This window comes from Hemiscyllium ocellatum, chromosome 19, assembly GCF_020745735.1.
Source record: "Hemiscyllium ocellatum isolate sHemOce1 chromosome 19, sHemOce1.pat.X.cur, whole genome shotgun sequence".
Taxonomy (NCBI): Eukaryota; Metazoa; Chordata; class Chondrichthyes; order Orectolobiformes; family Hemiscylliidae; genus Hemiscyllium; species Hemiscyllium ocellatum.
Window position 1 is genome coordinate 45809521 of NC_083419.1, and position 18626 is coordinate 45828146.

Sequence of the window (18626 nt, forward strand, 5' to 3'; positions counted from 1 at the left end):
AGCAGGTCCAAGGCAGCTGTAGAAGCAGACAAGTGCTGAGGTTCACAGATTAGAAGGCCTGCCTTGGTTCTGTGGAATTTTGTCCTAACCGTAAAAAAAACTAGCTTGGTCCTCTAACCTTCGTCCCTCTCCCACCCAATCCCCATAGCTCCTATTGCAAACTTACATACCTTAATTCAGCATGCAATATGTAAATAACCAATGAGCCATATCGTAACAGTGTGGAACTGCTGTGGAAAAAAAATGCATTCAGAAATGTTCTTTGTGAAAATATGCTTCGCAACCCAATAACAGTATAAATGAGAAAGAACATTAAGTGGGAACAACAGATGCTGCGGAGAGTTACAATTCTTAATCCTACATTAAATAATTGAAGCATTGATAAAAGAAATTACAAACAAAAAACACATAAAATGTCAATCAAGTAAAGTCAACAACTTATTTCATTTTTCAAAATAGAATCCCTGTTGAAATCATGCCTGAATCGGTCTAAACTCTCAGCCAGCAAGGAGAGAAAAAAAGCCAGTTCTGCTGAAAACTGACCATGTGGGGAATGAGAGCTGGAATCCTGGAATCACACCCAGATCACTATTACTAAATGACTGAGAAAATTCAGCCCTTATGGCAGAGTTTTGCCAATGCCCTGTCATTCCTGAAAACAGAACTGGAGGGTGCTTCACTTCTGCTCTTTTGCTTTTTCCCCTTTTCATAGAATCATAGAATCCTTACAGTGTGGAAGCAGGCCATTAGGCCTATTGAATGCATACCAATCCTCCAAAGGGCATCCCACCCAAACCCATCCTCCTGCCCTATCCCTGTAACCCTGCATTTCCTATGGTTAATCCTTCTAACCTGTATACCCCTACATTTAACATGGCCAATCCAGCCAACTTGCAAATCTTTGCACAGTGGAAGGAAACTGGTGGCCCTGGAGGAAACCTATGCAGACATGGGGAGAATGTACAAACTCCACACCGACCTGAGGGTGGAATTAAACCTGAGTCCCAAGCTTTTCAGTGGTGAAACCTGCCGTAAGTTTTCAAAATGGTGCAACCAGAGGTGATCTCTAAAAAAGCATCCAGGTTAAACAGGAAGGTGCTGCATCACAGCCAAAGCCTTCCTGCTGAATTTACTTGTCATTGATATAAAACTTATTAAGTGAACAAGAGTGCTCAGATTAAAATTTAAATGTGACTTTATATTGGATTTACTTTATTCATGTATGCATCACCATTATATGTTGACACTAGCTTAGTCAGCGAGTTATGCATAGTGGTGCAATTCTTAATTAGCATGCACTAATGGTCATAGGGAAGTTAGGGACTTTTATTGTGAAAGAAATGGCATTCTGTTTCTTTGTTCACTCTTTATTAAATGTTCATGTTCAGGTCCAATGCCATGCGATGCTGAATTTCCTCAATAACATGCCACCCTATATGTTTTGAAGGGATATTTGAAATATTGTCAGCAAACTAAAAACTTCATAAGGACTCTGTCAGTCAACACCCACGTAACAGGCCTATATTACTGATACCATTGGTTATTCCCTCATTTTCTTATCTTGACTGACTGACCACCTTTCTCATCACATCCAGAATGTCATTCTCACTTCACCCTTCAGTGGTACAAACCCACCTCCTGTCTTCCTTTGGATTCCATTTTCAATCCTCTATAGCAATCAAATTCACTTGCCAATCACCGCAACTTACCCTTGCTGGTGCTGATCCATCACAACGTATTCTTGATGGTACTGATCCATCGCAACTTACCCTTGCTGGTGCTGATCCATCGCAACGTATTCTTGATGGTGCTGATCCATCGCAACTTACCCCGGCTGGTGCTGATCCTTCTTGCAAGTGACCATTCTCCTGCTTCCTTCCTATGTGTTACAGAGGTGAACAAGAGAAACCTCTGACCTCAGACACAACCTTGAAACAAATGTGAACCAGGAAAGACAAGATTCTTATGCACATGTACTATAGAATTATTTTATGCTAATAAGTAATAAGGACATTTAAATGTATTGCAAATACAAAACTACTTAAGGCTGGCGTGAGGCCCCATATACAATAAACACAGCACTGACTATCTCTGCATCTCAATCTGCTCTCAGAAAATTAAAATTTCACATCACACCAGTCATGCCTCACACCACGCTTTCTGGTCTTGTGTTCTTCACTAAATTCCCGAAATTGTATAAAAAAAATTAAAAATCTTAACTTTTAATGCTGAAAATTACTAGTACAATAACACCCTCCTGACTTCCAAAGTTGAAACAATGCCCTCATCATGTTTTCTTGGGCTATTACCATCTACGGTACGTTCTAAATGAATCTTTTAGCCTCTTTCAACCATTAATGCAGCCTTCCACTCAACTAGTGCAGTCATCCAGGGTTTTGTTTTGCCTGAACTAAGAGTCAGCCATGCTGTTTGCACTGAGGTGCAAGTGCCAGTTAAATAACCATTCATGAACTTCTTTAGATTATTGACAATTACAGTATTTATCTGGGCCATTAGATTACATTGCTTAGTTTTATAATCACAAGGTTTATATTGAAAACAGCAATATTCCAGAAGTATTTCTTTAACCCAGCTATATTCTGTGACTTGCTGGAATATTTTTCCATATGCTGCACCACACTGAAATCACCTTAAAATACATCATTAGTTTCCATATGTACACTGACAGCGTTATCACCTCTCTTAACCCCTCTGTTGTCCTTATATTATCACACTGTTTATTCAACATCCAATATTGAAGTGAGCAAAAATATCTTCAAATTAAATATTTAGAAAACCTTGCCTCACCCTTGCCACAAACTACATTCCCTAACAACCAACTTTGTTCATCTTCCCAGCAACTATCTGAAGCTGAATCAGACCATTCACATCCTCAGAGTTATATTTGACCTCAGAATTAGTTTCCAACCATACATCACCAACAATCGCCTTTTTCCATCTTGTGTCCATCTTGGCCCCTGCCTCAGCCTTGACTTCACAATTCATTGTCAATCTCCCAAATTCAGTCCTCCTAAACTTGAGGACATCGAAAACTCTGCCCACACCTCATGTCCTAACTCACACCGAATTCTATTCACCCATCATCCTGCACTTGCTGAGCTTCACTGGTTCCACGATAAACAAGATTTCATCCTTGTTTACAAAATCCAACATGACCTGACCTCTGTGGTATCCCTGTACTGTGTGAGCAAGCCATCTCATTATGTTGTGAGTTGTTGCTTATGCTGAAAGTTGTTGCTACCATTTTCTTTACACGTAGGAAACCATGGTCTACTTGGTCCAGTGTGGTGGAGGAACACTACTTCCTGGTCCAACTGGAAGAGTCTCTTGTTGTTAACAAGATATAGTTTATTGCATGTTAGCAATTAGTTACAGGTCACATTGATTTGATAGAAATTCTTACAGTGAATTAGAGGAGGACCAAATGTTAGGGCTCAACCCTTCAAGATCTTAAGTTGTTTTCCCCATAAGTCTGTATGACATCATCATTATGACAATCCTCAGTATTAACCCTTTCAGACTCTAGTAGAACCCCTAAAGCTCTGGAATTCCTTTCCTAAGCAATCCTTTCCCTCAGTTCCCTCATTCAAGCCACACCTTAAAACCTATCTCGCTAACCAAGCTCCTCTGGTGATCATCTACCCTTGCATATCCTTGCATGGCTTGGTACTATGTTTGTTTTATAATGCTTCTGTGAAGTGCCTTGGGACATTTTATTAGATTAAAGGCACTCTATTTCCATAGGCTACACTCTTCAATTATATAAGTCCCATCTCTGACACATAGCCAAGCTCCTACCTTTAATAATCTTTGTCATCAATTCACAATACAGTGCACATTTAACATTCTTGATTTATTACAACCTTTCTCTGGAATACAGGAAATTCTTTGATCAGAACTGAAAATAACAAATACAACTAGATGTCTCAATGTCTAAATGTCTGCACAACTGAACAAATTAAATCCAGATATTTGGTCATTTTACATATGACAGAAATAAGCAGGTGATAATGTAAATTCCTCATCCACAGCACACATTCTATAAATCTGTTAAATGTTTCAGCTATCCCAGTTTTAATGATCTTCATGTCCTTTAATATAAAGAATAGTTAATTTAAAAATGAAAAAGATATCAATGTCAGTCTCTTTATTAATATTTTTTCTTTACTAATGTCAATGGCTATGCTTCAATTATATAATTGAAAGGAATGCAGTGCCTGTGTGCTCATGTGTGAAAAAAGTTACAGAAGAATGCTTTAAGCAAGGATAATTATACTTCCAAAGATTTTCCTTTGGGTCAGCAGCATTTCTGGGGATTGAATAGGAATAGTGTCACCATGGTTACACATCATCTCCACATATCATAAACCATGTAAATTAGAATCAGTTTTCCTGAATGTTCACGCTTTTAGTCACACTAACTTTACAGTAGCAAAATGGGGAATATCTAATTGATGGTTGCTATGGTAATACAGCAAAGTGTGATACACTGAAATTGCACAGCATTAGTAAGTTCTTTAGGAAAAATGTTTACTTATGGCAGATAACACTTTCAAAAGGCAGTACAGCAACTATAGAAATTATACCGGCCAATTTCCATGTGAATTTTTGACAACAAAGCATATAATTCTTGATTTTGTTCCATCTTCCTAAAAATATTTTTGAGAAATATTTGTAAATCAGAACCAAGTTTCTTATATAAGATATCAAAAATGGTCTTTTATATGACTAACAGCTTTACAGATTGTGAAGATTACAGAAATGTCATTGTAATATGCAGACATCAATATATTGACATTCCTGTTTTCATAAGCCTTATTTCACCTCTAAATAAAAATGATATCCAATAAGTCTCCTTTCTGTAACCTTTGGATGTGCTGCTTACTATTTAAAGCTTTTCTCTTTCTATTATGCTCTCTTCAGATTGTGAATTTCTGAATTTAGGATTTACAATTATTTGATAATTCGGAATTTGCCTCACTGCTTGACTTTCCATGCTACTGTTTGCATGCCACCATTTTTTTCCCTAAATATTCCTGCTGCTTTTCTGGAATACTGAACCGCAAATTTACAACTACAAAATTATTGCCGCCCATCAGTGCAAATCTGACTCCAGCAAGGTGCTCAACATAAATATTCTATTATTCTGATAATCCCATTAGTGCGTTTAGGAGTGGGAATAGAAATTTAGACAAAAGAAACAAAGACAGCTGATCCCACACACCAAAAGCCTCATTGGCTCACTCATCCCAGGAACACCAGTATTGACACCATGACAACATACGCAGCAGTTAAACTGCCTTATCAGTTGTCAGCCACAATAACAGTGCAGGAAAGCAGCAACAATCCTTTTTTTAAAAAAAACTACTGCGTGCTATAGCCATAATCCATTCGCTATCGTTGAGGCTCTGTGCCTGTGAAAATCCACAAGAAGCACATGACTTCATTTCAATGAGTGGCCATGGTTTTTTTTTATTGAGAGTATATTAGAATGCACCAAAATCCTGGCCATTTCTTCAGGATTTGAGAACCCTCGCATATTGTGTTCAAATTCACAACAAGACTCTAAAAGGATTCATATCAAAATAAAAAATACTAAATTTCTTGTCTCAAATTTGATTTGCACTTTTTAGTGATTCGCTGGTTTATTTTCTCTCTCTCAATATATTTGACTATTTGTGTTGTTATTCATCCAAGGAATATGTTTGTTGCTGATAAAGTCAGTATTGATTGCCCTTTTGAAGGTGGTGATGGGGTGCCTTTTTAAACTGATGCAATCCATATATTGAAGGTACAATGATATTGCTAATTAGTAAAATATTCCATTTTCCTGCATTTTCCTACGAGAACAGAAATGAAACAGACATATGAACCGTTCCTGATATCTCCTGATATGGTAGAAGTCACAGATTTGGGTGGTGATCTCAAAGAAGCCTTAGTGGGCTGCTGCACTGCATCTTGTAGATGATGCATGTGACAGCCAGGATTTGTCAACAGTGGAGGCCATGAGTTTAGTATATGGAGAGCTAATCAAGTAAGTTTATTTGTCCTGGATGGAATTGAGCTTCTTGAACATTGTCAGAACTGCACTCTTCCAGACAATTGGAGAGCATTCCATCCTGACTTTTGTCTCATAAATAGGGGCATCAGGAGGTGAGTACGTACCACAGAATACCCAGTTTCTCACATGTCTTTTTAGCTGTAGTGGTACATTATTGGTCCTGTTAAAAGTTTTGTCAATGGTAATCCCATAGAATATTAAAGGTAGAGAATTGAATGATGGAAAAGTCTTGAAGTTGAGCAGAACATAAATGCATAAATACAAAAAGGAACATTTTCTTGATTGTAATAAGAATAAAGAGTACCTTATGCAAGGTGTAGCAGAATAATGCCACTTGTTATATATCATTGCATAGAAACAATCTCATCTATCTTGCTTGTGCATTGCCATACTACAGATCTTTCTAAAATCATAGGACTATGTTAGCAATGAATTTATGTTCAGAGAAAGTGTGATTGAATTATTGCTGAATGAGCATTGAATGGATCTCCTAATGTTCTGATACCAGTTGATAGCAAGCAATGATCGATTAATCATTGTACCATTTACAGTTTTTACAGTCTGGTATCATTCTTGAGCGCACCATTCATGCAACTAGATACCTGGTCATGGCAATTGAAGCTCAAAATAGATTAATTTGTTTTGGTAGGAAGTTTAACAACGTCATGCATGAGCCTATATGTTAGGGGAACAAGGGATCGTAGAGTTCAAATGCACTCATTAATAAAATTTACACCACAAGTTAATAAGGGCATAAAATAAGTGAAGATCTAGAGGGATAGAGTTAACAAGTAACTAAGTTGTACTAAACCTTGCATATGATACTCTTTATACTTATTACAATCAAGAAAAAGTTCCTTTTTGTATTTACACATTTATGTACTGCTCAACTCCAAAGCATTTTCTTATCAAACCTTTCTTAGACTCAGTGGTGGTACCAGATGGCTGGAGCATTGAAAAGTTACACTCTTGTTCACACCACAGCTTTTTGAGTATGAAGTTGACTAAGCAGCTGGAACCATAGAGCCGTGGTAAACAATTTTTTTTCTGGAATGAAGGAAGGTTAATAGTGGAATTGCCCAGAAATTGGTCTAAGGATCTCTGCTGTTCCTGATATGTAATATAAACCTAGACCTGGTGTGAAGGGAAAGTTTCAAAATGTTTATACAGTATGAAGTAGATGTATTTAAGTATTATAAACTGAGTGGAGCATGGTAAAGTTGGTGGAATGAATAGACAAATTACAGATGAAATTTAATGCAGAGAAATGTAATGTCATTAAATTTGGTAGAAAGAATGTGGAGAGGCAATATAAATAAAAAGCAACATTTTAAAGGGAGTGCAGAATAGGAAGGACCTGGTTATATAAGAGTATATATTCTTGAAAGTTACAAGATAGATCGAGACAGCAGTTAATAAAGAATATGGAATCCTGAACTTTATCATTAGGCAAAAGAGCAGAAAAGTTAACTTTGAAATATCTTTAACACTGATTTGACTCAGTTGGAGTAGTCTCCTATTCTGGTTCCTGCACTTTGGGAATACCATGACAGCATTAGAGCAGATGTTAAAAGGTTTCATGAGAATGGTTCCAAGGATAGGGAAATTCTGTTACATAGAAAGCCTGAAAAATTAAAGATTGAGAGAAGATTTGTTTGAGGTATTCCAAATCATGAGGGGTCCAGCCAGAGTAGAGAGAGAGAGAAACTGTTCCCATTGGTTGATGAATTAAGAACCAAAAGTCCATGATAGTAGCTAATGATAACTCATGCCCACCACCCAGCCTGTCATTCTTTACTCTTATGACCTGCATGCCAACTCACCTACAGGCAGAGCTCTGGAGCCATGTTACAATGAAATAAGTTTCTAGATGTCTATTAATATCTATACCAGTATAATAAAACACTCCCATTCTTCATATACCTTTCAAAAATTTTAAATCTCTGCTAGTATTTGTAAAATCTAACAGACTTGTATTCATAATCAGATACCTAATGCAATTAATCCTTTAATAGTATTATTGGGCTAACACTCAAAATGTAAACTTAGAATCCTCCACTGGGATAATTTCAGGATGTAAAAAAAGGAATCAAGCATTAATAATGACATAATGATATCCCTTAAGAGCGTATCCACAAACAGTTATTGTGACTATGAAACTTTCTTTTATCTTTTACTATCACAATTTGTTTTTACTTTTAAAGGGCTATGGATTTAAATAACAAATCAGCTTGATAGTGTCACAGACGTTCTTCACTCTTCAAAGGATTGATATCTACTCTAAAATTTTTCCCACATTGCAGCGAGAATGGGTTTTGTTTAACAAAAGACCAAGCAAATTTCAAATTTCCTTCATGTGTGAGTTGCACCCCATACTCTTACCCCTAGCAATGGAAATAGAATTTGTCCAATTGGAAAATAGGATTGCTGGCTTATTGTCCTACCCTCAAGTTTGGCAGGTTTATCAGGGCCTTCATCTCACAAACATTTACGATTTTGCTGTGACTTCTCGTATGTATTAAAGGGAAATGAGCAGCGTCAAAGCCAAAATATTGTCCTTTCACCAGTGCCCTTAAATCATAGTAGGTGGAATGAATGTTTTCTTCTCTTTTTGAAATGAACACTAATAAGTTCAATGTGCCTGTCCCAAATCCAGTCTACTGCTGTTAGAAAAATAGGTCAACTGCAGTAAGTTTAAGACCATAGTGCAAAATTGTCCATAACTCAATAATAATTGTCACTAATTCTGCTTAGGATTCTAGGGTAGGCCAGATTGGAAATAGAAATAGGCTGTTAGAACATGTTTCCTGACAAAACGAAAGCAGATAAAGGATGAATGAAAGGTACTTTACTTTGTATCTGACCCATATTCCTCTGAAGTGTTAGTACTTAAAATGAAAGCTGGAAATACTCAGCAGGTCAGGTAATATTTGAAATTAAGATTTAAGGTCTTTGTTTCATTCGCGGCACTGGAAGATTAATAACATTTTAAAGAAACAACCAAGGGGAAGGAGGATGGAGAAAACCTTCTAAAGTGCTTGAGTAGTGAATGGAGATGTTTAAATAGCAAAAATGCTATTAGTGTCAGTTGGGATATTTAAGTTACACAAATGACACTAATATGAGTCAAAAGAAGTATAATGAGAAATAATACATAAGAATAATTTTGTTAATAGCTAAAGGAGGATTGGTAAAATGAAAATGTAGAGAATTTGTGTGGTAGATCCAACTCCAATGACCCAGGAATCTGTTAAGAATTATTGCAGGTTGACACCAAGGATGCAGATCATTCCACCAATTAGTGTTCCCAGGGAAGGGAACCCAGGCCCCATTGCCATCATGTCCCTTCCTCCTCAATGAAAATGTCAAAAAGCCATTTGACATTACAGCACCTACAGCCAGAGATCAAATGGAAGCTGCAGTTAAAGTCTTCTTTGTTGAAATTAACATCAAGACCAGAGGACTACAAAATTCTTCGGAGAAAGATGAGTTACTGCTTTTCAAACTTATGCTAATCTTTATCAGAAGAGTGGAGAAAAATCAAAGACGGAGGTTAGAGTGGAAGTGGAATGGAATATTGAATTAGTAATTAGAGGTGATTAAGAATCACAACAGTAGACAGAAACGAGTTTTCAGCAAAGTGATCATTTGGTTTGTGTTTGGTTTCCCCAATATAAAAAGACACATCACAAGCAATGAGTAGAGAGTAGCAGGCAGCTACCTCTGCCAGACCCTTATCTATCTTGCCTTTGAGTAAAGCAAAGGGATAAGAGTAATCTGGGAACAAGGTTTCACTCTTTTCTAGCTCTCCCTTTTCCTGTCTCCCACTCTGTCTTCATCTCTTCTAACTTTTCTCTTTTTACTCTCATGTTCTCACTCACATTCTGTTTTCTAGCACTTTTGTTTATCTGTATGCCCATGGGATTAAAAAAAGAACAATTAGGCAAAACTTATGGAAACATGACAGAGATAGGTACCATGCACCTAGACTAGCATTGTCTTAAGTACTGGAAGACTTTGTGATGTATTTTCCAGCCTATAGTATGTGCCATGTGAGTCAACATGTTAGGTGTAGATGTATATTTCCATATAGATAAACAATTAGCCTTATCTCAATCTCAAAAGAATATTACCAAGTGGAGCAATATTATATTCCCCTTTCTCCTCAACTGTTTAGTCAGCTCCCTCATAGGTTGCCAATTTGTGCGACTCATTGGTAGTTTTGCAGAAGAGAATTCTACCTTTCACAAACTGCTGCAGGATTGAATCTCACCTTTATTTTTGCCGATTCCATGCTTGTTGAAGGAATTTGTGAATTCTCACATCGTATCCTACCAAAACTGTAGCATTAATTGTCTAACACACCGTATGGAGTATCTCACATTTGATTTCTAACCCATCTCACCATTGGCCATTCCCACAAATCACCACCAGCTAATATTCACCAAAACACCAGCAACCCCATGCCCTTTTCCACCATTAAAAGGCTGTAGTGCACCTGGATGAATGCTGCCATTCCAAAGCTGCCTGCTCAGTATGTACAGCGTTGCAACATTTCAGAGAAGGGGAAGATGGCACCATAATTCTCTGACAGGGTGCTGGAGGTCCTGATCAACAGATTAATGCCAGGAAAGGAGTCCACTTCCCAGAGAACTGGCAGAGAAGGCTGCGCCAATTGACCCTGCAAGCCTGGTTTGAGGTCATCTCCTAGATCAGTGCCATCTTTAGAGTATGAAGGAATGGCCAGCAGTGCAGAAGAAAAATCAACGATCTTCTTTGCTCCATCAGGGTAAATGACACGGTCTTCTCTCTGCCACCTCACACTCATGCTGTCTCTGCTATTGGACATGTCTCCTGCTAAGGCACATGCACCACCACCCTCACGATTGCCTGAAACACTACCTCAATTGCTGTTTTCCCTCAGCCCTGTATATCACTAACCTGACCTGCTGTCTGTGCTGCCTCCTCAGTTCTTTGATATATTTCAACACCTTTCTTCAAGTGCAGCAGCACTAACAGATGTGCCAGCCACTGCTGTCTCACTCGTTCTATACCTTTTCTCATTGCTGGAGAAGAGAGTCCTAATAGAGCAAAGAGAATTTGGACTGAATGTGGGGAATAGAATGGGGAGGGGAGGGAGATGCCCAGCATCCTTATCTTCACACTCTACAAGGATAAAGTCTTGGCTCTTGAAGGAGAAAATCAGGACCAATCCTGCAAGATGTGGAAATATCCCATCAAACAAGTAAGTGTCATTCTGCATATCACTGTCATTAACATCATTATCACTCTGTCATTGAGCACGTCTTCAAACATCTGGCCATGACACTTTCTTTCACTTTCATTTTGCACGTTCCACAAGTATTCCTACAACATCTGCTAGTTCCCTTAGCAGAGGTATAGCTGCCAAAGAGTTTTCTCCCACAGTGGCTGTGCCAGGGAGGTGCTACTTATTGTAGAATGGCCAGATTATATGAAGCTATTTTCTTCCCGTTGTGCGTTTTCTACTTCCAGCACAATGAATGTTGACAGTGAGCTTTCCTTCTCCAGGAGCTCACAGCCTCAGCCTGACCGGGCTGGTGGGCCCCAAAAATCCACATCCATTTCCTAAAGGCCCATCCCATCAACCCCAAATGATTCATTCTTCCATAAAACCCAACCCACGCTCTTGACATTCATTTAAACCTGCCTATCCTTGCCATTCAAAATGTCCATGCCTGGTATAATCATTCAAATCCTACCCCCACCCCAAAGCCAGGGTACTCTGGACCATGGTCAACACCCCTCTCTCATTACACCTTTCCCAACCATGATGGAGTTGCTCCCCCTTTGGAAATCCTGCTGCCCCCTTCACAATTGCACTGTACCCTTGCCCAGAGCCTGTAATGCCCACTGTCATAGCCAATCTACCAAGGCTCAGAACAGCCATTACTTACCCACCCCCACCACTGCCCTTCCCTCTCAATTTCTATGAAGGGACCCAACAGACTAACCATAGCCTATCCCCTTCACTAACAGGACTAACAGACATTCCCAGACCCCTGACGAGCGTTACTCTGAATGCAACAGCCCTACCCCCTGGACTTGCCATCATGGAGCCAATGGACCAGTTGTGGCCCTCTCCCTAGACTGCAGCCTGACTGGGAACAGCCCCACCAGATGTCTGCCCTTGAATGGTATTAGAGGCTGCCCTTGACATCATGTGCCAGAAGCACCTGAACTGCTGAGTGCCTCCATGCTACAACGCAGCAGGTCAGGCAGCATCCAGAGAACAGGGGAATCGACATTTCGGGCATGAGCCCTTCTTTCAGGAATGAGGAAAGTGTGCCAACCAGTCTAAGATAAAAGGTAGGGAGGAGGGACTTGGGGGAGGGGCGTTGGAAATGCAATAGGTGGAAGGAGGTTAGGAAGGAGATGTGGCTGTGGTAGCGAATCTGTTTGAGAATGTGGCTGAAGAGCTTCTGGGCAGAGGAGATGATCTGGGGTGTGCAGTGAGAAAGTGCGCTTTTCCAGCAACACATTTTCAGCTCTGATCTCCAGCATCTGCAGTCCTCACTTTCTCCATGAAGATTTTAACCTACTGTGAATCCTCTTGCAAGGATACCTTCCTTGAAGAAGCTTTCTTCCTCCCTCTACAAGGATTTCAGTGAGTGCCTCTCTCACTGCACACCTCAGGTCATCTCCTCTGCCCAGAAGCTCTTCAGCCACATCCTCAAACAGACTTGCTACTATAGCCACATCTCCTTCCAAACCTCCTTCCACCTATCGTATTTCCAACGCCCTTCCCCCAAGTCCCTCCTCACTACCTTTTATCTTAGCCTACTTGGCACACTTTCCTCATTCCTGAAGAAGGGCTCATGCCCGAAACATCGATTCGCCTGCTCCCTGGATGCTGCCTGACCTGCTGCGCTTTTCCAGCAACACATTTTCAGCTCTGATCTCCAGCATCTGCAGTCCTGATCTTAAAGATGTGCAGGTTAGGCAAATTGGCCATGCTAAATTGCCCATAGTGTTCATGGATGTGTAGGCTAGGTGCATTAGTCAGGGAAAACAGAGTTTTAGGGTAGGGGAATGGGTCTGGGTGGGATACTTTTTGAACGTCGGTGTGGCCTTGTTAGGCCAATGGCCTGTTTCCACACTGTAGGTATTCAATGATTCTCTGATTCTAATGTCAAGATGGACCTCCTTGTACCCCATTCTCATCCCATTTTGCTACACATCTCAGCTTTCTGGCTGGGCTGGATTTCAACCTGATTTTAAATATCCAGAATATCCCAGTATATTTGATAACAGTGAAAGCTGAAGGAATGCTTGTACTTATTAAGGCTGTTTGAACAGAATCAAAAGAGAAATTCCTGGAAGGGCTCAGCAGATCTGGCAGCATTTTTAGTGTTTGTTTATGATTTACAGCAACTGCAGTTTATTTGAACAGAATCAGGTTTAATTTTTAATAAATTATTTGAACAAGGCATCAGACTAATTTTAAATTTATGTAAGGAATATGAGTTGGGTATATAATAATTCTTGTCAAATTAAACATCCCAATTTGAATTTACTCTTCACTCTAGTTGAAGCATTGCCACTGGGGTTAAGTTGGAGTTGAAATTTTGAATTTGTCAGAGTTGGTGCTGCTGACTGGAGCAGATGGCATTATAATCAGTGATACAAATATCGCATCATGTCACCTGACAATGATTGCACCATGCTGTATTAAGGCAAACATGCCAGAAGGTCCCAGATTTTGTTTCCCAGCCTCTGCTAAGTTGGCTAATCACTGGTGACACAGCAATTGGACATTGCAAGTAGTTTAAGCACCTCTAAGCTAGAAAGGGCAAGATCATTTAATATTTTCATTCTTAATGACTCCCCAGTGACCGTTACTGGAAATTGTATTTTTGGATGTTGGATTAGTACAAGATCTGATAAAACTATGATAGCTCTCATGACTACATACTAGCCCATCTTAATTGTCTTGGCACTCATTTGTGAAGAGTGGCAGCCTGATGCTACATTGTGTTGCTGTTTCCACCCATAGATTTAACACAGGTTACTGCTCAATAGAGAAATTGAGAAAAGGATGTAAGTCTGATCAAAAATTTACAAATAACATTAATTACAGAGGATAAGCCTCTGGGTTATTAGTGTGAAGTTCACCATGAATTTTTAATGAGGATAGCTGTGAATGAAGCTGCTGAGTATCTGAATCAGGGATTTGGGAATTAAGCAATACCCTCATTTGTTTCCTTTCTCTTTTAGACAGGGAAGTTTCTGGGAGAAGTGGATGGGTCAGTGATGACACAACTGCTGAACATGGGGCTGTTCACTGAGTAAGATATTGTTTGCTCACATTTTTTTGCAGTGATCAATACTTAAGGATGTGCCAGCTGGGATGTGGGCTCTCGGTCAACAAAACATTTTCTGGAAGGCAGGGTCAGTATTCTGAGCAAAGACGTTACTTCTTTGGTATGTTGGCTTTCTATGTTTTTCTTCTGGATATGGTGGGACACAGATCTCTCTATTGGAAAAATACTCCAAGTTGCAAAACTCTTTCTACTTAAATTTGGTCTCTGCTTGTGTAAAAGTCAAGTCAAGTTTGCCCACCTTGGTCAGAACAGCCCTCAACAAATTTAAGGCTATCAGCTCTTTAATTGCCTCGAGACAAGATTTCCACCTCCATACCACCATCATACAGCTTTTCCCTTACTGGAGAGCTTTCAACAATTAGATAGTAGGTCTCTGGTCCCAACAATGTCATTGGAAGCAATAGCCACCGTACTACCTGCAGTGTGTCCCAGGAGGACATGTGTTGCAGCGGAGCCTGTATGTCTGGGGTTTCACTGGGGCTCAGGCCCCACTGAGGGGGAAGTGGACAAGGGAGTTGGGGGCCAGGATAGATGAGCAGAAACATGGGTAGAATACATTGAGGGAGGGATCTGGTTGACACATAGCCCAAAAAGTAGGCTCCCCTTGCCTGGCCATCAGGAAACTTGGCAGACAGTTAAACTGTCATTTCATTGAGAATCCACAAGTGAGCTGGTGAAATTACAACAAGATGAATATTCACCAAGAGGTAGTGTACATTCAATTTTATGCCACACTGCCCCCACCCCACCAACCCCTAGAGCCAAATTAACCTCAAGACTGAGGGGCAGGCTGTAAAATTCCAGCCTTTGTTCCTTTTCTGGAACTGTATTCCATCAAGCAGGTCTGAAATTATTATGGTTCTGTTTTTCAGCTGGGAACTAACATTGCTACATCCCTTATTCATTCTGGAAATTAGCTATTTTATTCTAGTATTGGACTTTCAAAATGGATAAATAGTTGTATCATGTTTATGTTCAGCTTATAGAATCAATCATTTAGCAATCAATTCTGTTGACATTTGCAATTTTACAAACTAACTTTTCACTCGACTGCCATTGTATTGTTGACTTTAGAGAGACACATCCCAGCACCAGGTTATTATGACCCAAATGACAGAAAATATGTTGTATAATATATCTCTGACAGTTGTATGTGCTTGGAATTCATCCAGTTCCACCATAACATTGGCAAGGGGATGGGGAATTGAAACATTTTGCTCTTCCTCCAGGGTATAATGGTCACATTTACCTACAATGTTAATACACAGAACACAGAAATCTCCAGAGCCAAATGTGTCAGTTTTGCTCTTTACAGCTGGGATTTTCAATTACGAATCCTCTGCAGAATTGATCTCACTGAAATCTGTAGAGCCAGCTCTTTTGAATGTTTATCCATAGAATTCTTGTGTAACATGGGAATAATAGGCCAGACAGCTTGGAAATCAAAAGTATTGTCTGGAGACAGAAACTATGGAATGTTACACCTCACAAGATGGCAAGAAACCTTCAAATAGATTGACTTAAAGAAAGGAGAAATGCACTATAAACTAAACTGGAGTCATATTTCAAAGCAAAACCATGAATCTGAAAATCAGCTGGTTGACTATTAACATTCTGTTATTGATCCTTAGGGAACAATTGGAGACCGAACCATAGATCTTCTAACTTCTATCTCTCTTTACTCATTTCTCATTCCCAATCTGTGTGTATGTGTGTTGCATTGTTATTTCTTCTCGCATTTGGTAACCAATAAACCCATTCTTTAATCAACTCAAGAAAGCCTCCTCTGAATGGTTCCTTTTAAAACATAAGCTCATTTGGGTGAGAGAAAAGTATCTACAAGGGAAGGGATCCTTTTCAAATGAACTTGTTGCAACCGGTCGAAGGGGCAGGTCATAGAGTCATAGAGATGTACAGATCATTTGGTCCAACCCACCCACACCGACCAGATATCCCAACCCAATTTAGTCCCACCTGCCAGCACTCGGCCCATATCCCTCCAAACCCTTCCCATTCATATACCCATCCAAATGCCTCTTAAATGTTGCAATTGTACCAGCCTCCACCACATCCTCTGGCAGCTCATTCCATACACGTACCATCCTCTGCGTGAAAAAGTTGTCCCTTAGGTCTCTTTTATATCTTACCCCTCTCACCCTAAACCTATGCCCTCTAGTTCTGGACTCCCCAACCCCAAGGAAAAGACTTTGTCTATTTTAGATTAGATTAGATTAGACTTACAGTGTGGAAACAGGCCCTTCGGCCCAACAAGTCCACACCGACCCGCCGAAGCGCAACCCACCCATACCCCTACATTTATCCCTTACCTAACACTACGGGCAATTTAGCTTGGCCAATTTACCTGACCCGCACATCTTTGGACTGTGGGAGGAAACCGGAGCACCCGGAGGAAACCCACGCAGACACGGGGAGAACGTGCAAACTCCACACAGTCAGTCGCCTGAGTCGGGAATTGAACCCGGGTCTACAGGCGCTGTGAGGCAGCAGTGCTAACCACTGTGCCACCGTGCCGCCCTATCCTACCTATGCTCCTCATAATTTTGTAAACCTCTATAAGGTCACCCCTCAGCCTCCAACGCTCCAGGGAAAACAGCCCCAGCCTGTTCAGCCTTTCCCTGTAGCTCAGATCCTCCAACCCTGGCAACATCCTTGTAAATCTTTTCTGAACCCTTTCAAGTTTCACAACATCATTCTGATAGGAAGGAGAACAGAATTGCACACAATATTCCAACAATGGCCTAACCAATGTCCTGTACAGCCTCAACATGACCTCCCAACTCAATAGTCTGACCAATAAAGGAAAGCATACCAAACACCTTCTTCACTATCCTATCTACCTGCGACTCCACTTTCAAGGAACTATGAACCTGCACTCCAAGGTCTCTTTGTTCAGCAACACTCCCTAGGACCTTACCATTAAGTCTATAAGTCCTGCTAAGATTTGCTTTCCCAAAATGCAGCACCTCGCATTGATCTGAATTAAACTCCATCTGCCACTTCTCAGCCCATTGGCCCATCTGGTCCAGATCCTGTTGTAATCTGAGGTAACCCTCTTCGCTATCCACTACACCTCCAATTTTGAATAAAGGGGGGCCAGTTTATCCCTCCTTATCAAATTTAACAATTTAGGTATCATATCTGGAAACATAATAACCTGGAAGCCTCACTCAGAATCTCTTTGTTACAAATGTGTGATTTTGTGGCACTTTTAAAATATGTTCAAATTGAAGTAACTGGCAGTATGACACAAAGACAGAAGGGCATTACAGAGGCAGAGAAGAGATTTTCACAATTTTACAAAGTATGATGCACAGACAGCCCTACTAAAGTAGAACTATAAAAGACAAGATAGATTGCTATATGTAACCGATCCAACCACATCGCCCCGCTCCCCACCCCCACCTCCTAGTCTTTTGATATGACTCCATTACTAACCTTGTCCTCAGGTTTCATACTGCACCTAAATTCACCCGTCTACTATTTCTGCAAAAATGTTCGTGAGCAATGTTCTCAGGAAACAGCAGCAATTTTTAAGTTATTTTACCTTTGCTGATTACAGTATTTGCTTTTATTTGCATTTACATTTTTCCTGTATCCGCAAAGAGGAGGAAGTGATTTATTATGGGAAAGCAAATATAGCCAGAAGTATCACAATTGCACCTTTAAAAGGTATCAAACAGATGGTGCAGTAGTCGAACACAAATGTAATCTTGACAGTTTTTACTGTTATCTGCCACTGATATCATCCTGGAAGGTTTCATTTAGCGCTTCCGCGAGTTTAGACTGACAAGTTTCATTAAAATTTGTCATTAAACTTGCCCAAACAGACTTTACCAATACAAAGGCCTGCTGGAAATCTGAAATAAAAATACAACATATTGAAAATGCTAAGTAGGCCTGGCAACAATTGTGGAGATGGAAAGAGTGTTAACATTTCAAGTGGATAATTTTTACTTGAAACCTTTGGCAGAATTCTATCAACTCTGAATTTTTTCTATCACTGGGACAAAAGCAAGTTCTGAGCTCAGTGACATTGGCTAGCCACGCAACATTGTGGCCTTCTGGAATGGGGCCAGCCAAGAGGCCACTTGTGCATTTGGTGGCTGAAAAAGGACAGTGGGCAAGGGACCAAAGGTGGAAAGGTCAAACAGGAGGAACAA

General features: G+C 40.1%; 1 protein-coding gene across 1 annotated transcript in view; it reads left to right on the forward strand.

Annotated features, from left to right (window-relative positions):
• Positions 1-18626, forward strand: part of LOC132825070 (voltage-dependent calcium channel subunit alpha-2/delta-4-like) — a 477734-nt gene that overhangs the window by 391555 nt on the left and 67553 nt on the right. The window contains exon 30 of the mRNA XM_060840078.1: positions 14339-14409. Within this exon, the coding sequence (XP_060696061.1) occupies positions 14339-14409 (71 nt within the window). The remainder of the gene's footprint in view (positions 1-14338; positions 14410-18626) is intronic.